General features: G+C 47.3%; 1 protein-coding gene across 3 annotated transcripts in view; it reads left to right on the forward strand.

The window, feature by feature from the left end:
* SLCO3A1 (solute carrier organic anion transporter family member 3A1) overlaps window positions 1-22,120 on the forward strand; it is a 298,277-nt gene extending 276,157 nt beyond the window's left edge. Inside the window, exons 10-11 of one of the 3 annotated variants that reach the window (XM_047735586.1) lie at window positions 12,566-12,808; window positions 18,958-20,143. In XM_047735586.1, the coding sequence (XP_047591542.1) occupies window positions 12,566-12,808; window positions 18,958-19,094 (380 nt within the window). In that variant the 3' untranslated portion in view covers window positions 19,095-20,143. Of the gene's footprint in view, window positions 1-12,565; window positions 13,043-18,957; window positions 20,144-21,426 lie in introns of those variants that run through there. The other 2 variants (XM_047735587.1, XM_047735585.1) reach the window with 2 other exon arrangements.
* The last annotated feature ends 2,619 nt before the right edge of the window (window positions 22,121-24,739 follow it).

Here is a 24,739-nt window from a genome sequence, read left to right on the forward strand (position 1 = left end):
AAATGCAGAAGAATGGGTAGATTTTTTGAAATGTAAATGGCAGAGTCATTTTCAGCTTCTATTTTGTCTCCAAAAGGTATGTGAACTTATTTTTCTTACAAAAACCTTTAAGCTCACCTTTAAAGTTTAGACCAAAGGCTATAAATAGGCCCAACTTTTTCAACCAGGGGACTGAATTAAATAGCCAAAATAAAAGACCGTGGGGTTTAATCTCCATTAATAGATTTCAGGAAAACAGAGACCATTTCCTTGAATAGTAGTGCAATGTATTTGCATTGAAACCTATATATGGCTGCTGTTTGGGCCAGAGTGTAATAGGAAGTAAGATTTAATCCCTTTCATAGTCTCTGTAGTAGCACAGAGTGTCCAGATACCTCCCCGACATGCAGCGGGCTCCCGGCCTCCCAGTGACGGGACACTGGTCCATGCCCACTCCGTCCATGAGCTCCTCCCCAGGAGACACAGGGAGAAGGGAAGGCAAGAGGGAGAGGATGCCACCGCAGCCTCCAGGAAGAACCGTGTTCTAAAACACACAGTTTCTAAAAGACTGCATGCACCATTATCACCCTCCCTCCGAATTCTTCAGGAACTGGAGGGCGTAATGGTATGAAGGTGCTCAGAGCAGCAGGATCACTAATTTACACTGTATACACTGGGCTTCCCTTCTGGAAGCAGCTGATTGTCCTCCACACCAGACTTATTCTTACGGCATGAAGGATTCTTGGCAGTCGGGGTCATTCTCAGAGTCTTGGCTTGAAGAATGTTCTGCAGCTCTTTGGCTAGAGAGGATGCTGTCAAGGGGCCACATTTCCAGGTAGCCAAAAAGCAGAAAAGGAACCAGGTCTGTTAAGAGCCTGCTCCACGAGGGCCTCTCAGAAATGCCGTCTCATGTAATCTGTATGAAAGCCCCCTACCAGAAGGCCATTTTGTGCCTGTTTTAGTAGACCATGCAACTGAGATTCAATGCAGTTGAGTGACTTCCCAGGGTCACAGGCTCTCACGTGGCAGAGTCGGAATCCAGAGTCTGTCTGCAGTTCCTAAGCTCTCATAGCCTCCAAACCACCAAAAAACCTACAGGCGTGAGCTCTGTGCTTGAAAGAAAGGCAGCTTTCAGCTCTGTCCTGACGAGCGTCTGCCAGTAGAGCTGCCTGAGATGTTCTCCAAAATACTGAGTTTGCTTACAAAACAGTCTTGCAACCTTCTCAATGCATTAACAACCCGGGAGAAGGGAGGATTCTGCACTTTGCAAAGATCAGAACCTCCTTGTGTGCGTGTTTCCCCCTCCATTCCTTGCGAATATCAGAACCCTTCTGTGTTTTGCCTTGGAAAGCTTCAGAGCAGCCCTCGGCCAGCCACCTGATTCCCAGGAGCTTATCGGGAGGGTAAATAAGATGTTTTCTATAGCCCTGGAAATCCCTGATAAGAGGCCTAAAATCTTCTCTTCAAATCAACAAACTTTGAATTAGTAAGGAGATTAGGAGTTTGGAAATGTCAAGCCTGGGACAAATAAGTAGTCTCCCCCAGCTTCAGTTTTTCTGCATATAAAATAGGGGGTGTTACAGGGTTACGGAGGGGGCTTATGATATACAGAGAGGACCGCCCCACACAGTGCTGGGGAGAGGGGGTAGTTAATAGAGTCGATACTGTGTTAACCTTAACAGTGAAAGTTATTTACCAGCATAAATGGGTTCATTCAGGAATAACAGAATTGCAATTCGGGACATACAAGCTACTTACGAAACCACAGGCAAGTCCCATTGTAAACAAAGGAGAGGAACTTTACAGAGAAAAGAGGAGGAGATTGGGCGGGGTTGTTTTCAAGGAAAGCACAAGTCCAGCTTGAGGATGGGTCCTCAGTGGCTGAGTTGCTGCGACGGTGGATTTCTTAAAGGAGATTCAGTGTCCTTGGTTCCCTCTTTATGACCGTAATTGATGATTCTTCTGCTGGGGCCTGTGATTGACCCTGTGAGTGGTGTGCCTTCTTAGTCTATCTTCCCCACCCCATTTCAGTGAGGTGTTCCTTTGTTTCTATATTTTCGCCTTTTGATCAAGATCTTTCTCCAGAAGCATCTCTAAGCAAGAGTCAGGTTTTCATAGTTCCGTGGCCTTTTTTTCCCTCGTGGCCCGTGGAGGTGGGGACATTGTGCAGATGGGAAGCCTACTGAGGTCATCCCATTCAAGTAACAAGGACAGGTAGCAGGAGAAGTCTCAGGCAGTGAGTGGAGAATCGTGTCCTTACTGGGTACGGTGTTTTTACAAAGGTTTGAGAGGCAGTAAGTACAGAAATCAAAAGGAACATGACCATTCCAGATTGTGTGATGAGGTTTTAAAACAAGATCCTAGATCGGAAAGGAGCCATCTGACACTACTTATTGGCCCTCACTCCAGCTTAGGGAAGGAAAGTCCCACTTCAGAGACAAACCCCAGAGTCACATCTCTCTCCTGGGAGTCCCTCAAAGCACTCATGAGAATAGAACAGTGGACACCTCTGGTCCCCCCTGAAAAATTCACCACGTGCATTTTAGAAGCTACACTTCATGTATAAACACAAGCAATCACTGGTGAACTTTTTGCAAAACAGCGAAATTTCAAAGACGTTTAAAAGCAGCATCATTATCTCAAAACAAGTGCCAGAACTCATAGATGTTACTAATAATACGGTGAAGTTGAGAATCCAGAAACTGTAAATTTTGAGTAAGACTCTAGAGTCTGTTAATTTCCAAATGAAAAAGACAGACTTTGTTGAGCCTGGAAACTTCTCACAGGCCTGGCCCACGGATCCCTTCAGATGTTGTCTGCTTCGGTGCCGGGAAATCTTTTGTTTCAGGTCACCAGATGGGGTGCAGGCCCAGTCAGGGTTTGGTGCTGTCTTTGGATGTGTCATGTGAATCCAGGAATCTGTTCTCTGGCGTTTGGCTGCACAGTGTTGGTTAATCAGTGCGAGGTTGAAGAGAATCTTCCTGGAGGTGTCTTTTCCAACAGACCAAAGGTTGGGTTTGCAAAGGGGTGATGTTCAAGGTCTTCATCTCCCAGGAGGGCACACTGAAAAGATTGTTCCACTGAAGCATGGCTGTTTTTATAGAAGCAGTTAGGCCTTTACAGTACTGAAGTGTATCTTACCAACCGTGGGCCAGCATGTTACCAAACTCAAGCTGGGCTTCTGGTCGCTCAAGAGGCCAATAGTCCAAGAGACGAGTTGTGATCGGAAAGGAACATAAGCTTTATTCAGGAGGCTGACCACGTGGGAAGAAGGCAGGCTCTTGTCCAAAAGGCAACTCTGAGGTTTCTACCTGGCGTTGAAGTTTCCAAAGTTCAGGGTCATCAGCAAAGGGAATGCAGTGGCCTCTGATATTTTTCAGTCACGGGCAGATGCAGTGCTGCTGGCTGCAGACGTTCTGTCCATGCTCAGGGAGCCGGGTCCTGTTTTGTGATGTGCAGGCGTACTGTGATCTATGGGGTCAAGGGCAAGGTCTACAGCAACCCTAGAGCCTGGCAAAGTTCTGGTCCTTCTCAAGGCCAGTGGTCTGCAAATCTCCAAGTCAGTTCTGCTACAGATCAAGGGACTTAGGTCAGCAAGGAGGAGGAGCACACTTACCTCTCAGGTTAACACACTCCTTAAGACCAGCTAGAGTGCTCTTTCAAAAGGAGGCAGGAACCAAGCACACTGGACATCCTGTGCCTATCCCAGTAGGGGTGGAGCTGAGATTTAGAAAGCAAAAAGCAATGCTTTCAAGCCAAGGTTTTGGGAGAGCTACAGATTTTGCCAGTGGAATGTTCCTGGCACCGTTAGTCCATTCACGAAACCCTGAGGATTGAGGGTGGGACGCACAATGAGAGTATCCTACAACTCGCCAAACAGTGCAAAGTACCTGACTGGTAAAATGGGGTCTCCGATCACTATGAAGGTCCAGAGGAGTTCCCCAGGTGGGAATCATTTCTCCTAACAGAATTTTAGCCACAGAGGCGGCAGTGGCCTGTAAGAAACGTACAAAACCATGACTAAAACTTTATGAAACTCATCTGCAAACCTCGAATGGCCCGTTAGGTAATTTAAAGTGCCCTACAGCAACGGAAACAGGTTTCCCTGCATCGTTATTTTGGACGGAGGAGTGGGGGGTCAAGTGAGGCACACACATTGTCAGCCTTCTTAATATTTCCTCACCAATATTGGTTCATACACGCTATCATTTTGTCAGCAGACCAATGGTTTAATACGTGTGCAGTTGTAAGTAGTGGGAATTTTAGAATTTCTGGTAGGGCCGAGTTAGTTGGTCTGAAGCAGAGCTCTCTTTTTTGTTATTTTGCAATTATTATTATTTATTATGTTATGTTATTATTTTGCAATTATTAGATCTCGGATACTGTTTTTCCTTCTCTGGGGCCTATGGCCGGTCATCTCCAGTCAATTTTAACAAATGATCATTTATGAGAACATCCCTTTGGCCCATGACAGAGGTTTGGCTATTGGCTTCCTTACGAACAGCCCTTTTGTAGAAATATTAGCAAGGTGCTTTCCTTTGACCTCTAGGGAGTCCAGTCTGGAATGCCCAGGAACCTTAATAATATTCCAAAGCTGTGAGCTACCCCAAAGGCAAACTGGACTGTCAGTTGAATGTTTGTGGTTTCACCCTGGGCTGAGCCATGAGCATGAATGGATGTGTAACTCAGATCAAGGGACTGCCTCAGTGACTTCAAAAAGAGTTGCAATGACCTACCTATCCTATTTACCTTTTTCATCCTTTAAGAGCACCACCAAAAAACCATGAAAAATCTGCCTTAGTGAGAGGATTTTCCTATACATGGTCACAGGGGGTCAAACGGTGGTCTGTCAGAAGTGGAGAGAACAGCAGGTGACGGTTATTGCCTCAAGAAAGTCGTGTGAGGAGAAGTTGGTGGCCAGTTGCCTCACTCCTTGGTAGGAGTGAGGAAGATTCAGGCCTCTGTTCGAGGGGCACAAGGATGTTTGGAGGGGGTCTTCTCGCCTTAATAAATGGGCAGTGGCAGGAAGGGCCCTGAGGTGGGAGGGTTTGGGGGGATATCGCTGTGCCGCAGAGGCCCCAGTACCCTAGGGGTTGATGGTAGTCCCATGTTTTGGTTGGGTCCTCAAAGGACATTGCTTCCCCTCTCATAAAAGCAGGGAAAGGGGAAGTTGATAATTAGAATATCCGAGGACAGGGGACTTCGTTAGGCTTTTCTTTGAAGTCTCAAAACCTGTGTCTTCCTGATCTTTCCAAATGATAGGGTCAGGTTCGTCAATTTTTCGAAAGCATATAGAGGTTAGAGAAAAGTCTGGAATCTCATTTCAACTGTATCTAACCCCCACCTCCCCCCCCCAAAAGAAAAACTCATTAAATGGTGCTTAGTTTTAGGTTTTGGGAAGTTCTGGGTGCCGTGAAAACTACCTGAATCCAAACGTAGTCCTTATTCTGAAATCAGGTGCCCTTTTGTCGACCTTGAGTTCGAGGCAACTGCAATTTCTCTCTGACCCTTAAGGGCCAAAAGTAAGTAGTTGCTTACTTAAAACAACCTGGCTGGCTAGGTCGGTTAAGCATCCAACTCTTGATTTCAGCTCAGGTCGTGATCTCAGGGTCATGAGATCCTGGGTGTGGAGGCTGCTGACGATTCTCTCTCGCTCTTCCTCTGCTTCTCGCCCCGTGCTCGTGCATATGCACACGTGTGTGGGTGTGGTTGTGCTCTCTCAAAAAAAAAGAAAAAGGTTAAGAAAGGGAGCGGAAAAGGAAATCCTCTCTCTTGTAACAAACATCATCCAAATCAACTTGTGAGGCTTGTGAAAAGTTCTCTGTTGTAACCCCTGGGGCATTCCCGACTAGGTATAATCAGAAACATCATTCGCTCTCTTTATCAACTGGAATGCTGAAAAAAACGCACTGCATAGACCAACTACAGTGAAAATTTCCTTTGAGTGGGAATAGCTACCAATGGTGTATGGGGGTTGGGAATTAGCCAGTACCGAAGGATAGTAATCTTTTTTTTTTTTTTTTTTTTAAAGATTTTATTTATTCATTTGACAGACAGAGATCACAAGTAGGCAGAGAGGCAGGCAGAGAGAGAGGAAGGGAAGCAGGCTCCCTGCCGAGCAGAGAGCCCGATGCGGGACTCGATCCCAGGACCCTGAGATCATGACCTGAGCCGAAGGCAGCGGCTCAACCCACTGAGCCACCCAGGCGCCCCCGAAGGATAGTAATCTTATTGCTTCGAGGTCATGGATGAACTTCCATCCGCAGCCACTGGGTTTTCTCATGAGTAAAATAGGAATATTACAGAGACTAGTTCAGGGGCTAATAAAGCCTTGGGCCCTGTAATCTACTATTATGGGCTTGATGCCTTGAAGGGTTTCCTTATAGGGTATTGATTACTTCTGGAGAGAGGTTTTGAGGGGTCTGTTTGAATCTTGATGGGAGGTATACTGTGGATCTTGCCAGTATCAATGGAACATCTTGCCTGTAGAAAGGGTGTTAGCTGGGATGCCTGGGTGGCTCAGTTGGTTAAGCGGCTGCCTTCGGCTCAGGTCATGATCCCAGCGTCCTGGGATTGAGTCCCACATCAGGCTCCCTGCTCGGCGGGGAACCTGCTTCTCCCTCTGCCTCTTCCTGCCTGTGCTCACTCTCTCTGACAAATAAATAAATAAATCTTTTTTTTTTTTTTTAAAGGGTGGTATCTGATCCAATAGAGACAAATGATGGGTGTCCCCAGACTCAGCCATGATGCAGGCAGAATTGGAACAAACACTAGATGCCCAAGGGTCATTTAATTCACCTGGTTGGCTATTTTGATTACTACGGTCAGGTTCTTTAGGAAAAAGAAATTCTGGCATGATATTTTTCTAAGAAATCTGAGCCTGATAAGTAAATGAGGAGGAAAGGGTGAGTATCAGTGGGCCAGAGCAGGGGGGAATAGGTCCAGAGATGGGAAGCTGTTGAGGATTATTAAAGATTCCCCACGATTTGAACTGGTTTCTTACCTGAGGTAGGGGCTTGAGCGATAAGAATTTAGCTCTGGGGTCAATAAAGACAAATTCATTCCCAGTCTGGAGACTGGTTTCTCTGAGCTCATGCAGAAAGAGGATTGGGAAGAGCCCCACCACTGGGAATTAAGAGGACATCAGGAAGGCTGGATAGAAGGCTGCAGGTGCCTACAGCCCTTGTTTGTTGTCCCATGGTCCTGGCCCTTAGTAGTAATAGCAGAAATCAGGGAAGGGTTGGTTTTGTTTAGGGGTGTTAATTTGCCAGCATTGAAAATTAAGAATTTTAGTACTTTCTTTTAGGCAACTCATCTACGGTACAAGTGAGCTGATTTGCCAAATTGATTCTGGGGTGGGCAGTTTCCTGTTCCATCCTGGTCCTTTTAACTAAAGAAGAAATACCGGGGCACCTGGGTGGCTCAGTCAGTTGAGTATCCAACTCTTGGCTTTGGGTCATCTCAGGGCTGGGAGATCGAGCCCTGTGTCGGGCTCCGTGCTGAGTAGGGAGAATCTTCAAATTCTCGCTCGTTCTCAAAAAAATAATGAAAAGAAAGAAAATACCGTGTACAGAACAGTAACAAACAATGAATTGAGTTCAGTGCTCCCTGGCTGGATTCTACATTTAAAGAAGACCAGAATGTTCTTTAAAAACAATTTGGAGTTGATTGTAATAGTCATGAACAAGTTCAACAGGCTTTTGTGTGCAAACCTGAATTTTGTTCCAATCAACAGGCTTAGGAAAAGCTACTGTAATTGCTCGGCGAAGCTTTCCAGAGAGTGTTCTAGCATCCTGCCAAAAGTTAGGGGTCTGTTTTCTCTAAATCCCCTTCAGGCTATTCCCATTGGGCTAGTTTCATCCATTGCTTGGCCAGGCCCTCACCGACAAGCCTGTGGACTAATAAATCCAAGAAACCAGGTTAGTAAATGGGAATAACTCTGTTAAGTTCTTGAGCAAACCTTATGGGGCTCCTCAGTCACTTTGGGAAAGTCTTTAAGGATGGCTCACAATTTGGCTTTATTCCAGGGAACATAAGAAATGTGGGGCTTATTTGGATGCTCCGAGACTTAACTTTAAAGACGTCTGGGAGAGGAGGGAGAAGTTCCTTCAGAGGGAAAGGGAAGTTGAGAGAAAGGATTAACGTGGGGCAGGGTAGAGGAGATGCAGAGCAGTTACAGGAAAATGGCGTCAGAGGTTGGACCTGAGCCAGGGGGCTGCCCTCCATCTTGAGACAAAGAGAACAGGGAAGGGGAAGAGTGGCCTCAGCCGCCCTTTTTTCTTTGTTTGTCTTAGCTAATATAAATTTCAGGTTCCTGATAACGTTTGGAAGCTTCAAAATACCAGTCAAGACAGGCTTCCCCTTCAGTTGATAATTTTACAGCCAGGCCTGCCCAATCCATTTTGAGAAGAGTCGATTTAGGAAGATGGAAGTTTCCATCAAGTTCCAGTGACTTTTGGTTAAGTTGGCCCATTTCGTTAGAAATATGCATGAAGGGGGTCAGCCGTTCTTAAACATAAAACCAGTTGGGGTCTCAGGGGGAGGGCACCCCCCTACAGCATTTTGAGGGCTGGGACCCCATTTCTTAGAGATGTATTCTCTAGAGAAACAAAAATGTCCTAAACATGGTTTTTCAACAGGAATGACCTGATTCCAAAAGGAATCCTACAAAGGCCAAAATGAGTACTCAGAAAGAAGAAAGCCTTAAAACAGATCCCGAATAAAGACTGGAGAGCTCCAAACACAGAGCAGAGCTTGAAATCCAGGAGAAAACTTACCTACCTGCAAAGGCTAAGCTCAGCAGGAAAGCAGCTCGCTTGGCTCCGGACACCAGCACCGGTTTGCTCACAGAGCTGTTGTAGGTCTTACCTGGATCCCACTCTGATCACTAAAATAATGTGGACGTTCAAAGTAAAAGCCTATTATTTTACCAGAAAAAAAAAGGGGGGGGGGTGTTTGAGAATAACAGAATTGCAATTCGGGGCATGTAAGCTACCGCAAAACCATAGGCGAGTCCTGCCGTAGACAGAGGAGAGGAGGTTAACTTTCTGGAGGAGGAAGAGGACGTTGGGAGGGTCCTGAGTGAAAGTTCATTGGAGAAAAAGAGCAAGAGTTCAGGGTGATGGAGAACAGGTTCTCACTGGCTGAGTTTCCGGGTAGTCCATTTCTTGTAGGAGATGCAACGTACGTCTTTCCCTGCTGGGGTCTGTAATGGTCAGTTCTGTTGTATGGCTTCCCCCTTCTGTCCTCCCTACTCCATTTTAATGAGGTTTCCTTTCAGTAACTTCTGCCATTGTAAAGAAGTTTCCCATTGGCGTCTGGGGAGGTCGTAGCTGGCAGGGATGGCCCAAGCGTTTATTTGGCCCACCTGAGTGATAAACAGAATGATGAGTGGCCGCATGTGAGAATTAGCCGTAGGTGGGACTCCCTCGTGTGACTAATCAGGTGAGTGCTGGGATGACCGCTAAGGAAAGAGATGCAGTCAGTTCTTCCTCGCTGGTACCCTCAGCACACCTGATAGCCAGAGCTCCCCTTTGGGAAAGAATTTTAATTCTTTTTTTTTTAGATTTTATTTATTTATTTGACAGAGATCACAAGTAGGCAGAGGGAGGGAGGGGGAAGCAGGGTCCCCGCGGAGCAGAAAACATGATGCAGGGCTCGATCCCAGGACCCTGAGATCATGACCTGAGCTGAAGGCAGAGTCTTAAGCCACCCAGGCGCCCCTGGGGAAGAATTTTAAGTCACTATAAAGGAGAAGGTGAATTGGGTAGAAAAGCCAGTATTTTTTTTTTTTCCAGAGATCAAAAAGGAACCTCATAAAGGTTATACTTAAAGTATGAAACCCAGAGTTTAAATAGCTACCCCGAATCGTATAGCTTGAATCAGATAACAGGAGCTCTGGCCATGTGGGAGGACGGGACCTGTGCACAACACGAATTAGTACGGGTGCTCACCTTGACCCTGTCCTAGCAGGCGATATGAGCTCCATTTTAAAAAGATCAAGAAACTGAACCACCAAGAGATGAAGCGACTCACCTCTAGGCTTTCGACTCAAGTTAAAGTTCCTTCTTGTCTCTCACAAAGGCTCTCCAAAATACGAAAAACTTTTTAGGCACTTAGCTTTCTAATTTCTGTTTGAAGGCTTTTTCTGACTCCTTCCAGGGCTGCGTCATCTGGTAATGGGGCTTGACAGTAGGCAGGATAAAGTTGACACGGCTAGCACAAAGAAGGATGCCCTACTTTAACGATAACACAATATTTTTAAAACCCTTGCACAGATACGGATACGTGAAGGAGTTACATAGTGGCATTTTAGAGGGCTATTTTGGTCGGAGCAAGTATTAAAGAATGACTTCTTTATATTGCAAATTTCCTCCCATGTGCTGAAAATAGGACCTGATTTGCCCAGTGTGGGTTTGCCTGCAACTCTTCCAGCCCCTTTGCATTGGGGGCGGTGGCAGGAGTAGGGGGGTGGGGGGCGGGGGGCGCAAGGCATCCCTGTGCTGTCAGTCCCTTCCCATGGCGGAGCTGTTGTCAGCTGCTGTCCGTCTTAGCAACTCCTCGCCTGGTGATGGGCAAGCTAGGACCAAGTGACCTCAAGAGAGAAGAAAGAGGAGGGAGGAGCACTTGGGGGCTATCACCAACTCCTAAAACCCAGAGAAATCGGTGAATGGGTTCAAACGATCCCCAGGCCATAGGAACAGCCAGATCTGTCCCATTTTCCCTGATCAGTTTTCATTGGCTCCGTATCTCCATTTCTTTACCAACATAATGTGGAATATGACTTAGTTTCTCTTGTGTGGTCGTTAGGACAGTCCAGTGGGCTCATGTTCAGTTAAATGAAGGGCATTTGTGGGAGGGACTGGGAGAATGCCCAGTGGTTGGCGAGGAAAGCCTCAGACACTTTGGGGCAGAGAACCCTGGGATGAGGACTTTACCTCCAGTGGACCCAAGCTGACCTACAAGCTGAAAAGAGGGAACAGCCAAAATTCCTTTTCTGGGGTTTCTTTCCAGGCTCACAAGGGGCAGAGCTGGGCAGGGGTAAGGCTGGACTGAGGGCTGAGGCGCCCGGGGACCCGGGAGCTCTGCACCCCCCTCATCTGCACTAATGGGGCAGTGCAGTTCCCCCACACCCATTCCAGGCCTGTCGTTAGAACCAAGAAAGTGCTGTTTCCCTCCCTGGCTGCCCTTGGAGGGCCCCTCAGAAGGGAAGGATACAGCCTATATAACACGGGTGTTCTAATTCTGGTGACTGTGAATGGACTTCAGGCGTCCACGAACCGCCTGAAACAAGAGTGTCATTTTGCGGGTTGATCTAGATCCTTAGTCCAGCAAAATGCATCTCATCGCATCAGATTCTCAGAGGGGACCTTCCTTGATAAAACGTGGGAACTCTGACCCTCCAGGGCTGGCCCCGGAAAGAACACTCTGGATCGCAGGCCACCCCAGCGCTGGGATCTCGGATCTGTTGCCACCTGCTTCCAGTGATCCCGTTCTGCTTTTGAGGTCTCTTCCTGGATACGATTGGCACCACGTTCTGGCCTTAGGGATCCTTTTTTTGTGAGGCAGTTAACTTGTATTAATGAACCCTCCATTGATTTCCCATACTGCAGATGAAACTCTCCCCCTCCCCCGACCAGGGGATGCTTTCCCAATCCTGATGACCCGGCCACACACCAAACATTCCAATTTAATTCTTCTAGGATGGAACACCTTGGATGCTTTTAAATGGGCAGCCAGGACAGATCACCTTTGAGCTTGGACAAGGGCAAGACACACAGACGTGAATGAAGGAGACTAGTTTTTACCCCTCTGCCACTTTTGATCACTGGTTGAAAGCGCTTGGAATGCTCTCTAGTGAAGGTTTTAAAACCAGTTTCCAGCTCAGAATGAAAGGATTCAATGCAGTGGGAACGTCAAGGGGGTGGGAAATTGTTAGCATGCAGGCATTTTTCATCTTAAATGATACATGCGTACACACGTATGTGTGCATATGTGTTTGTGTACACGCATGTGCATGCATAACATATGAGGACGTGTGTGTGTGTGTGTGTGTGTGTGTGTATAGACACAAGGTAAAGCATACTCATATTCCATTTTGGGTCCCTTCTGGTCCTGGCTCCCTCTACTCACACAACCTTAGAAGGGCCACCCCAGAACACGATACGCCGAGTACAGTCCCTGCTTCCGTTTCCGTCTAGGAGGATGCATTGCTTCCACACCAAGAACGGTCCCTTCCGGGAAGACCGGCTTTTGCTTCTCAAAATAGTAGCAGCACCATTCCTTTTGTCTAGTGTGTTCCAGACACCCTTCTAAAGGCTTTCTGGGGGTTCCTTTGGTCAGTCTTTCAAGCAATCTCAGCAGGAGTGATAGGATCCCCATTTTGCAGATGTGAAAACAGAGGCCCAGGGGGCTTCAAGACCATGCACAGGTGAAGGCCGAGCTGGGGTTCAGACTCAAGTCTTCCCAGCCCCATGCCCTGGAGCCCCCTGGGGGGCGGGGGGGGGGTCCTGTAGGGGGAAGTGCAGTGCCTGTGTGAGACCAGCCTGCAGAACCCGAGCCTGACGTGTCCTTCCCCCTCTTGCAGGCTTCATCCCCCCTCCCCTCATCTTCGGGGCCGGCATCGACTCCACCTGCCTGTTCTGGAGCACGTTCTGCGGGGAGCAAGGCGCCTGTGTCCTGTATGACAACGTGGCCTACAGATACCTGTACGTCAGCATCGCCATCGTGCTGAAGTCGTCCGCCTTCGTCCTCTACACGACCACGTGGCAGTGCCTGCGGAAAAACTATAAACGCTACATCAAAAACCACGAGGGCGGGCTGAGCACCAGTGAGTTCTTTGCCTCTACTCTGACCCTAGACAATCTGGGGAGGGACCCTGTGCCCGCAAGCCAGACCCATAGGACAAAATTTATCTATAACCTTGAAGATCATGAGTGGTGTGAAAACATGGAGTCCGTTTTATAGTGATGGAAGGAGGTTGAACTCTGTATTAGCAATCCAAGGGTCATTTTTCCTAGGAAAAAAAAAAAAGTAAAAAAAAAAAAAAAAAACCAACTCCGTACAGAGACACACACACACACACACACAACACGACCTTTGTCCTTTTAAAATCAGAGCCAGACAGAATTCAGAATAAGGAGAGCGTGGGATCGTGTGTCTGACGTCCAAACCTGCTGGGGCCCAGAGTCTACTCTTTGAAGGCACCTCGTGCTTTTTCGGGATGCCAACAGCTGCAAGCAACAGGCACTGCTAAATTCAGGGAACCGTGGTGGCCAGCTTGGAGGATGGACGTTTCTGGATATACATACACATACAAAACAAATTTTTTTAAAAGTCTACTACACATCACAAGTTGGCAACATTGCCAGGATAAGCACTAGGGACACACACCCCGTGCCACTTGCCCCCTCCACGCGAGGGTGGGGAGCGTGCAAGGCGGAGGAGCGGGTGCCCCCTCCTCCAACTCTCGCAATATGGGTCACGGTGTAGACGACTCACCCAGTCTGCCTGTGGTTCAAGGCCCCAGAGTTCTCTCAGTGATGCTAATGGGTGATCCGTGCTGGAGTCTCTAATTGGCACCTCTCACCAGCTCCATGTTCATGTTCAAGACTGAGGGCCCAAGGGGGGAGCCAAGTGTGGGGGGCCAGCACCTCATCTCCCCCCACCGCAGCACCCCCCAGCCCCGCAGAGTGACCTCAGGAAGCAGTGGGCCTCACCTGGCTATGACTGACTTTGCTCAGAGCCGGTGAAACCCATACAGTCCAAGTCATTTGCTTACATTTGCCAAACATTTTGCCATTTTTAAAGAAAAAAAATGCAATGCATATGAATTTCAAACTGTTGTATGTATAATCCTCTAATACTATTTTTAACCACTTCTAAAATCCGTGTTAACCCTTCAATCACTAACACAGTTCTCTAGGCTGAGTTTATGACGCTGGTTGGTTTTTCCTTTCCTCCTTTTTTTAATGCACCAAAAATATAATGTGATTCAAGGGATGCAATTAATCTATTGTAATTTTTTTTTATCGTTTTATCCTCATTTGGATATTCTGCAAAAACAAGAATATACCATGTGCTACGAGAAGGAAAAAAAAAAAACGCTTGAGAAAGAGTGTCTATGCAGCCTGCCTTTAAAAGAATCATATTTGAGACAACAGGGGATAATGTGATGAATTGCAAATTCGCCTTCTGGCTTTATTCCCCGTGATTCAGTGATCACTGTCATGGGAAGCCCTTTTATATTCATATTTCACATTCCGAGAGGCGTTCTTTTCAGCTCGTGGAGGAGACACGCTTAGATGTGGGCTGTGTGGATGGGTGCGGTGCTTCTGGGGATAGGCAAGAGAAGAGATGATCCCCTAGCATGAGCTGTCAAGCCGTTTGTGGGGTCTGTGATGGTAAATAGACCCACGGGGTCGTGGAAGGCACCGCATGTCCAGTGCATTAAAATGTCACTGTTTTTAGGGTTGGTCTTGAACGAAGAGACCTCAGTCTGTGTTTTGGGCGTGGCTAACTCTCCAGCAGCTAGCAGGCAAACCTCATTGTTTGGGAGGGGAATCGTGGGAAAAGCTCTTGGGAGTCAGCAGTATCAGCCTCCTAAGGCCATTCCCGTAAGGGAACAGAGCTTTTGGGAGAGCCCGCACGCGCACACGTGGCCCAGTAAACGTTCCTTTTGTGTTTCCTCCGTGACCTTGGTCCAGGCTACACATGGCCCTGAGAAAGATCTCAAGGGTTGTTGGTTGGTTGGCCTTTTTGCCTGAGACCCAGATGTGCAGTTCCCCCGGAGGGCAACCAAAGAATCAGGAATGAAAAGAGTGGGGAGAAGAACGGCTGTTGTGCCCAATTTCTCACACACACTGTAAATGGGGCAGTTCGTGCGACAGTCGGAAACTAGAGAAAGCCCCACCGAGCAAGGACGACTCAAAGAGAAGCTTGTGTCGTGGTGCGGGGCCACCGTGATCAGCTGCCTGGGACAGGATGCTTCCAGAACCACCCTTCTGTGTGTTTTAGTCCGTCCCTGTTCATGAACATGGGGACACTCATCAGTATGTTAACTAGTAAGAGGCGGGATTGTTCTCCAACCAATTCATAAAATATGTATGCTCTGTCATTCCTAAGGCTTTGAAACTGTTCTGTACAGGTCTGGGGTGAGTTTTGTTTTGAAATGTGTTGCTCATAGGTCACTGCCTTCTGCGTAGCTCTCCAAACTCAGTACACACACGCTGAGCCCCGCTGACCTCGTGTTTTCACGGGGCCGTTGGCTTTAAAAAGAAAGGTTTTTTTGAAAACGGTTTGCATTTTGGATTTTTTTTCCCCCTGAGATTTTAGGATGAAGGAGATGTTGAGATGAAAAAGGAAAACACCTCCGGGGCTCAGTTTTGTCAGCAACGGGATCTGAACTTAAAGTCCCCCATTGCAAGATGGCCATAAAGCACGACGTGTCACCTTTTAGAGTTTTAACGTTTCTCCTCCTGCAGAACAGGAAACCTAGCCTGGTGTTGGGTTTTTCCTTTTGTGCTACAAAGAACCATTGTACGTACAGCGTTAGTTCTAGCCTCTCGGTCATATGTTTGGTTTTCAGAGGTATTTTGAATGAAAAGATTTCCTGGCCAGAGCTCCATTGGACTTAGAGAAAACAAAAATGTAAGGGATAGAATAAACCTAGAAGGTGAACACCAAGCTTCTCTCTCTCCTGCTCCAAATTCCTCTGCCATCTTAGTCAAACGTGCCCAGAGATGGATGAAAAAGCCTCCCTTAGCCGCAACTTATGACAGAGGTTTTTAACTCCTACATGTAGACCAAGAAGCTTTTTTGACCGATATTATTCCTGCACATGAAGTCAACACATTTCGTAAAAGTAGATGTCTCTCTGGGACATCTGGGTGTTTGGAGGCCTCTGTCAGGGATGACCAGCAGCCTGTCCCGCTCCTTCACACTTCCACAGAGGAAGGCTGGGAAGCGTCAAGGCACACTGGGGCCATCGCCACTCCAGAAGGCCACAGCATGTGGGCTTTCCTCACAGCTAATGAAGGAACAAGAGAGGCCTCCTCTCCCAATCCCCCTGTAAGGAGTTTGCTGGTAGTACTTAGCAGCCAAAATAATAAGGGGAAGCCAAGAGCTTCTAAGGAATCCTTTGACAGGCTTGTTAATGTCTTCCAAACAGGAAGGAGTGTGCCTCTCCATAAAAATCATTTCTTTCTCAACCACCTTAGAGTACAATAGCTTCCTCTAAAGAGGATTTTTTAAAAAATTAGGCCTATACATTTTAAAGTGGTGTCTCTACATTTAAATCCCTGATTTAATCCACTTCCCTGTCTTCAGGGATGACCTAGAGTTTCCCCTCACTCAGGCATGGCGAGATTTCCCATCCCTTCCCCCCATGGAAAGCTGCCACTCCAGAAGGCTGCCACACGCAGGCTTTCCTCTTGGCTAATGAAGGAGCAAGAGAGGTCCTCTGAGGTGACCTGCCGAATTGTTCCATACAGGGGCTCCCGGCCAGTCCCTGGGAATGACCACCCCACCACCCCCGGAGGAATTTTCTCAGGAAACAGGTTCAACCTGGTCGCTAATGGATTATCTTCCACACTTCGAGAGCAGGCCATTCACTGAGGAACATGTGAAATGGAGAAAATAAAACGCACGCGTGTGTGTATGTATATACACACACACTCACAGAGAAACCCACTGAGGAAAAGTCACTGTTGGCTTCCAGGAGCCTGCGAGGCTGGTTTTCTTGCTGCGTGCTGTTCAGGTCCTCACAAGGGTGATCTCTTCTCCACCCAGTCAGGCCTGCCAGAGCCGTACTGTACTGGGCAACATTAAAGCAATAAAGGTCAGTGTCGAGAAATCATACAGTAGAGCAGAGGGAGAAGCGGGACAGGAGAAACTTCTCTTACGGTCTTGGTGGAGTTCCCCTCAAGCGTTGTGTGTGTATTTGGTGTGGTTTGATTTAGAGGAAGGGAGAAAACCAGGATTCGCTGTCTTGTGCTGTTCTTCTCTGCCCATTTTGATGGTTTCGGGAGAAAGTTCCAGACACACAGTAGGGGCTTGATTGCTGAGTTCATGCTGCTGCTCTCTCCCTCAGCCTTCTCGGCCATGAGCTGTGTTTTCCTCTACGTCAGAATCCAGGCCAAATACTTAAGAGGTGCCACATTTTCCAAGAGAATGTGCTAGTGAAAATTAAGTCCAGCCTAGAAAATCAGTGTGGAACATAAACCACCATCCTTTGCTTCCTCCCTCTGCCCTTCCTCCTTGTTCGTTATACCATTGCTTCCAACTCAGTCCGCGTTGTTGAGTTCTGAACAGTGCGAGGACCTAACCTCTTGGAGCAACTTCTCCTAAATGATAGCCTTCAGACCCAGCTCCCTAGGGGATTATGGCTGCTCATGAATAAACCTGTAAAACTGAAGGATCCCCAACCTTAAGAGGATGCCTCTTATGGGGGCCTGTTGCCCAGGGTAACACATGGAAACTACCTTGCCTGGCCACAGCCACCTACCCTCGCCTCCCTGTTCTCAAATTTGTAGGGGATATCAGAGTGCTTGGTCATCATGGCAGAAAGGACAACAGCTAAAAGGCCTAAGATGGAAAATTCCAAAAAGCAAAGATCTATACCTCAGAGGTCTGTGACTGCCCTGGACGCAGGGACAGAACTCCTTCTTCTCAGAAATCAGGCACGTGGTAGCGTGATTTCCCTTTGTAGGGTTAGTTTCATCTGGGGATGTACTGTATGAGCTTGACCGTTTCTAAACATGTATTTATTCATTCATTCCTTAAGATTCTGGACCAGCTACAAAGATGAAAAAGACACGATCCCATCCTCCAAGAGCTCACAGTTCCATGAGCCAGACAGACCTGAACACACACAAAAGCAATAGAATAACAATATTAAGAGCCCAGCTCTGACTGGGCCCAAGGAGGGCAGACTCATGGTGATGGGAAGTTCAGCCTCCTGGATTCAGGAATGAGGAAGGTTTAGGGGGTGTGGGGCATGGTCTAGAACCAAGAACTAAAGAGCAGTGGGTATCTGCCAGAAAGATGGGGGCAGGAGGTCCGCTCTCCTGAGACGACCTCCGGAAGAAGTGGACAGACTTTCTGTAAAAGCCTAGGTGGTAAACATTTTAAGGCTTTGAGAAGCATACGGTGTCTGTCACAGCCACTCAACTCTGTTGTAGCGGGAGAGCAGCTCATGTGTAAACAAACGCATGAGCTGTATCCCAATAAAGCTTTATTTACAAAGACAGTGGCCAAGGGCAGGGGTGTGCTGAGTTCTGAAGTAGCACCGCATGTGGGGGGGAGGGTGGGGTTCCAGCAGCTGAGACTGCTCTAGCGTGGGCCAGGTCATGTGCTGGAGGGGGCCTGCAGCCAGCTGTCCATCAGCCCCACGTTACTGCCCACAGGAGTCTAAGGCAGGTATCCCATTTTCCAAGAATGAGGTAAGTAGCCATGACTGGCAGGGTTTACAACGGAGGCAACATCCTCTCTCTCTCTATAGGGGACTTTGAGCTACAGCTCCTTTCAGCTCCGATACTGCATAGTTCTGCCACAGTAATTGTCCTGTTTTCTTAGGCAGTGAAATGGGTATGGGGGAGGAAATAGAGGAATGAGTTTAAATCCAAACAGTATTTCACATCCCTTCCCACCAACACGAAACATTGGCAGTAATACACCAGGTGGAATAATCGGTAAACACTAATAAAAACTAATAATAGTACCTAACATTTACTGAGCACTTACTGTGAACCAGCTTCCTACACATAGGAGCTCATTTAATCTCAACAATAGCCCTGTGAGGCAGCATCAGTGTACAGTAGAGGAAAAGGAGGCAGGGAAGGCTTCCAGAATTGGCTCAAGGCCATGAAGCAGAGCTGGGATTCCAACCCAGGTCTGCGTGGATCCAAAGCCCATGATCTTAGGTTTATAGGTACCCCCTGCCTACTGAGCAAGAAGTGAGACATCCCTCTCCATCCATAGGGACTGCTTCCTCCGGAGGACTCGGGCTCAAATGGACTGTGGGTCCTACCCACTCTCACATGCCTCTTAATATAACCAGCAGGACACCACGACAGCTGCCTTCTGGGGACTTCTTCCTGTGTTGTTCTGGGTCTTAACCAGAGAGCCCAGTGATCAATTTCTATGAGGTATCCTACCAGAAGCCGACAGTAACAGGAAACAGGAGACTCCTCTGATACATTTTCTGACACATCAGAGACACATTCCTCAGTGCCGGTCATCAGTTTCAGTGGGGACACCCCAGACACCTCTCCCACAGGCACCGCCATGTTCCTCAGCATCAACCCCAGAATTTTGGCTCTGGCCCAGGGCCTTCAGACATACCAACGCTGGCCACTGGTTGGATAGGTCTTACTCTATTATCAGATACTAGACTTTTAGGAACAGACTTTCTAGATGTTTCTATTTTTGCATTAATGACTCAGGCCAACAATTAGTAGTTGATGTTTAGCATAAAATTATGAATATTTTTCCATAAGACAAAGTGATTGTGTTCTTCTTCTAGAAGCAAATAGAATGGTAAATTTTCTGGAGGTTTAAACATTCTGTGGGTTGACATCTTGCCATTAAATCCCCCAAAATAATGTTTTTCTTAAATTCATGCTAACTTAATAGAAGAGAGCTGTCAGTGATAGGTTTGTCAAAACTGTTCAGTTTTATCATCCAAGGTCAGAAGATGAATGGGAAGTACGCAGTGTAGGAAGTTGCATTACAGAAGGAACCCAAGCAAGACATAGGTTAGTCCAGCACCTCAAAGGGGGAAGGGGTTGGGGGGCTCACATGTAAGAGCCTGCTACCTACATGCCAGGTGTCATAGGCACGGTCCCAGGCAATGCACCCAAGCAGCTTTACAGCAGTTAAAGGTAAGTCTAATTTCTTCCACTTTTACAGATCAGTTAACTAGTTTACTGAAGGCTCCCAGGGTCACACAGATAGAAAGGCCATCAGGAACCAATGCCAGGTCTGTCTGACTCCTGAACCAGTGCTCTACTACACCACATCATCACCAACTCAAGAGCACAGATCTGCCTCTTAGGAAGCTCCAATGCCAGCAGGGCATCTCCTCTTGGGAAAACCCCCCACAGAAATCTGTATTTTTTTTTTAAATATTTATTTGACAGAGAGAAATCACAACTAGGCAGAGAAGCAGGCTCCCTGTGGAGCAGAGAGCCCGATGTGGGGCTCGATCCCAGGACCCTGAGATCATGACCTGAGCCGAATGCAGAGGCTTAACCCACTGAGCCACCCAGGCGCCCCAGAAATCTGTATTTTATAGAGAAATGAGCCAAGAGCTGGAGGTGAGACCTCTGCAAAATTTTGCCTACGGGCACAGGAATCAAAAATGAGAAAAAACTTTTTTACCTTAGTAATTAAACATCAAAGACCTTTAAACACACCCCTCCTTCCTTCTTCCACCTTAGCCACATCCGTAGAAGTGTCCTGGCCATTCATCATCCCCTATCTTGCTCATTCTGGACACAAGAACCAGCGCCAACTCTCGCTTCTGTCCTACCCTGCCCAGCTCCCAGTTCCCCAGGCTTCCAGCAGAGCCCACCCCCAACCAAGACCACAAGAACTTGATCTTCACGGAAGTTGAGGAAGGATGCTCTGAATTGCTCTGAACACAGGGGCTGCCTCCTATAAGCCAGATCTCAGCTGGAAAATCCTGAGGAAAAGAGTGACATTTCCCCGCTGTCACCTTTTTCTGTCACCGGGTCAGAGTCTAAAGAGGACAAGTAAATGAGTGGGGACTTGTAGGTCTCCACTGTGCCTATCACTGAACAGCAGAGCCTCATGTCACGCTCAGTGAGACCTAACCCAGCTCGTAAATCATCCCAGGGACTAGCTGGGTTTTTAATGTCTTTTAGACGAAGCCACAACATCTCTTTTGGAAGGGTGGCATAGGCTCAAAAACCTTGCCCCAGTGAGGAGATTGTTTGATGCAGCGTGTGGTACATCCTGTGGCTGGAAAGAAAAGTGTCCAGGATGCTGGAGGAGAAAGCATGACATTAGATACAGGTGGGTGCTCTCCGGCACTCAGCCACACCACCAGCAGGCATTGCAGTGACACTTGGTGTCCCAGAACACAGGGCCTGTCCCTGGTGACTTACAGAAGATGAGGACAAGTTAATGACTGGGATACGTCTTACTCATTCCCAGAGAAGAAACCTCTAGCAGAGGGTTGGTATAGATACCTAGAAAAATGTGCTTCTCAGAAAGACATGGCCTTCACAGAGGTCTCTGGGCTTAAAATCTGGCTCCTTGGGGTTACATGGAGCAAAACCCAGTATTTCCTTGCATGACTTCTGCTCTTGTCCATTCTACTGGAAAGCCCTGATGGTATTATATAAGCCTTAAAAAAAAAATAGGAAAACCAGAAAAGACCGATCTCTTTTTCCTCTTGGCTCTTCTTCCCTCCTCCCTTTTTAGGCACAGAGTACCAAGACATTGAGACTGAGAAAACCTGCCCCGAGTCACATTCACCTTCAGAAGACTCCTTTGTGAGAAGCTGAGGGCCTGGCCCTCATCCTCCTCCTCCAGAGAACAGCCCGCCACTATCCACAGACCTCGCAGGCCTGACTTAGCGTGCTCTGCCCTGCCCAAGAACCCAAGGGTCCCTGTGTGGATTATCCGGCCAGCGAGTGGTCCTTTGAGGCCCCCAGCACAGGCCTGTGATGAGGACTGAGGAGGTTGTCTGTGGTCAGGAGTCCTCCGAACCCTTGCAGTAGGCAATTTTCCTGGGTTGCTAAAGAGTAATGTTGACCAGGTGTGCAAATTCCCTTTGGCCTATCCCTCCCTTGGTTCCTGTGGGGAGGACCTGCTGACACGCTTTAGAAACCCCCCTCTCCAGAATGCTTCTCTGATGGAAGGCTCCAACAGCTCTTCCCAAAGCAGCCAAGGCTGGATTACAACGGGGTGAGGGTGCGGGGGTGGTAAAAATGACCCTGTTTCACAGAAGGGATGGGGAAAAAAAAAAAAAAAGCACATACTCAATAGATTTTGAGTGTGGGATTCTGTATTTTTGCAGCTTATATTTTCCAGATGAGCAGTTTAGAAATATGTGATGTAAAGTACACACTGTACATTTGCTGAAAATTATATTAAAAGCACTATTTTAATTCTTTCTCTGTCTCATGCTGTAATCTCTATTATCTTTCTCTCTTGTGTTTTGGGGTAGAATGATCTTCAAAGAGTCTTTGGGGGAGTGTTCCTGGCTATAGATGTTCTATATTTGTGGGCTTTGAGTCATTCAAAAGAGCATGGGCTTTGGAGCCAAAATAGTTCCTGGCTTCAAATCCTCAACCCAGCATTTGATGCTGATGTGGCATTGAGCGAGCAAGCAGACTCCGCCAAGCCTCAATATTGACATCTGCTTTATACAGTTGTGATAAGACATAAATGAGGTCATGCGTGGGGGCACCAAGCTCCAGCACAGAATGGTCGATTGGTAAATGGGAATGATTCACTGCCACTCCAGCTCTGGCTGGAGTGAGGTGCTCCACAGCCCTGACGCAGCTCTGTTGCTACATTTTCTGGTCCTGCGCTGTCATTGTCTGGTTTTCCTTTCTGGTCCTCCTACTGGGAGAGCAGGGAATGGCTTCCTTTCAGGACCAGCCTACTAGTATTTGGTAGATGCTCAGTAGATGAGCGAATGAATGAATAATAAACGGTCTCAGACACACCAACCTGGGGGGCTTTGACTTCTGTCCCACTCTGCAGAGACAACAGCAGTATTTGTCTTTCTTCCTCTGGGTCCACAGACCGTCCCTCCCACCACTTCACCCCATGGATGGGGCTCCAGTTGTCTTCCTAGTCTTTGTCAGGCCTCTTCGTGATTGGCTACTTTCTCCTCCACCATCCTGAGTCCGCTGGCTGGACTCCCACCACATATGGATAGGTTGGTCAGGTTGATGTCAGCCACTGACTTGCATCAGACATTCATGACATTACTCGCCAGAATGGAGCTCCAGAAACCGGTGTTTGCATTCCATCTTCTGGGCAAGAGACAGGATGGCCCCACTCCTCATATGGGGCTAGCCTGGTCACTGACCCACTTTTTTCATATCCCCTTCCAGCCTGGGTCTTGCCCTAGACAGCTTCATCCTTTGTAGGTGAACTCACCCGAAATCAAATCTTGTCAAGCTAATATTACTGGGAGACTTTATTCGCCTCAGCCTTACGTTGTCTTTTTGCGAGGGAGTCAATGGACTCACAAAAGAGTATGCTTGGGCTAGTTATCTTCTCTGAGGCCTGATTACCCAGCACACTGGCGCCTCAAGGACTCTTTTTTAGCCTGGTCCTGCTATTTATGGGATTGTTTATTGTTTGCAAGGCAACATGATTTATTCTCTCTGGCGTAAAGATCCCAAGAAAATGCAATTTTAACATTCTCCTTCCCGATGCAGAAAGATGCTGAAGCAGCTGAAAAATTGGTTACTGGTTCCTCCCGGGAGCAGGGCTTCATTTGCACTGGAAATTCAGCGGGAGGCAGAAGGAAGCAAGGGAAGGCTATTGCTTATGGAGTTCATGCTTTCAGTCCAGAATTTCACACTTGTGTTGCATCTATAGTCCAACTTCTTTTCTCTTGCTACCTTTCCTCCCATAAAGGTGGTCAATTTTTGGAAACTCACTCTTCATCTATTTTATCTTAACTTCACAAAGACCTATTGTTGCTTTTTTGGAATCAAGAGATTCATCCTTCCATATATAAGCAGATCCATAAGAGATCTGGTCACAGAGATTGCTCAGCCAACTCAGGGAAAATTGACAGGTTAAACTCATATCCAGCTCTTGGCAATGTCCTCTCAGCCACCATGGCCAACAGGGCTTTAAACTCCGTATGCATGTGGTTCATCTTGATCCATATCTAAAAACCCAATTTGACCCTTTTCTCAGTCTTTGGGAAAGGGTTAGTCATGCACCCAAGCATGGCTCAACCAAGATAAAAACAGGCTGCTCTGTACCCTCAAATATGGATTCAAAACCACCAGTATACCCACTTTACAAAGAACCTGTCTTTTTTCTTTTTAGGCTTTGCTACTTCAGGAACTACTGCTATGGAACTATTTCTGTAACTCCGCAGAGAGAGGTCTATAGTTAACACATGGGGCAGAAACTAACTCTTGCTTTCCAGAATGCACTTTTGAAAGTATCATAAGTTTCCTGAGTTCCAGTGTTCCCAAGTGTGAAATGCACAAATATACATTTATTGGATCCCCCAAAGGAGGGGTTTTCAGAATGTCAAGGGTGTTTGAACGGGCAATCCCCCCTCTCTTCTATTCCTCATGAAGGAATTAAGCGGTGAAATAAAAAAGGCGATGAACTCAGAGCTCAAAGGCAGAGTGACAAATGCATGAATTTGTTTGACCAGCAATATAGGAAATAGGCTCAGGGGCTCAACCCTGCAGGACAGAAGCCACTGGCCTCCTTTGTAAAGGATACATTGTCTATGATGTTCCTCTCCATCACTTGTCACTTAGAACTTCACCACAACCCACAGGAGCAATTGAAATGACCTTCCCGACACAATGGAAGTGGGAAAGCTTTATGCCCAGCATAGCACTGGGCCCCTTTCTTCATCCAGATTCTTAACTAACCCTCCCTCATGCCTAGTCTTCCATTTCTTTGGGGTGTTCTGTGCTGAGGCATCTATATTTTCATAGTAATTCAGTGCTTGATAAACAGTTACAAAAAAAAAGAAGAAGTAGTAGTAGTAGTAGTAGTAGTAGTAGTAGTAGTAGTA

The sequence above is a fragment of the Lutra lutra genome, chromosome 7, assembly GCF_902655055.1.
Source record: "Lutra lutra chromosome 7, mLutLut1.2, whole genome shotgun sequence".
Taxonomy (NCBI): domain Eukaryota; kingdom Metazoa; phylum Chordata; class Mammalia; order Carnivora; family Mustelidae; genus Lutra; species Lutra lutra.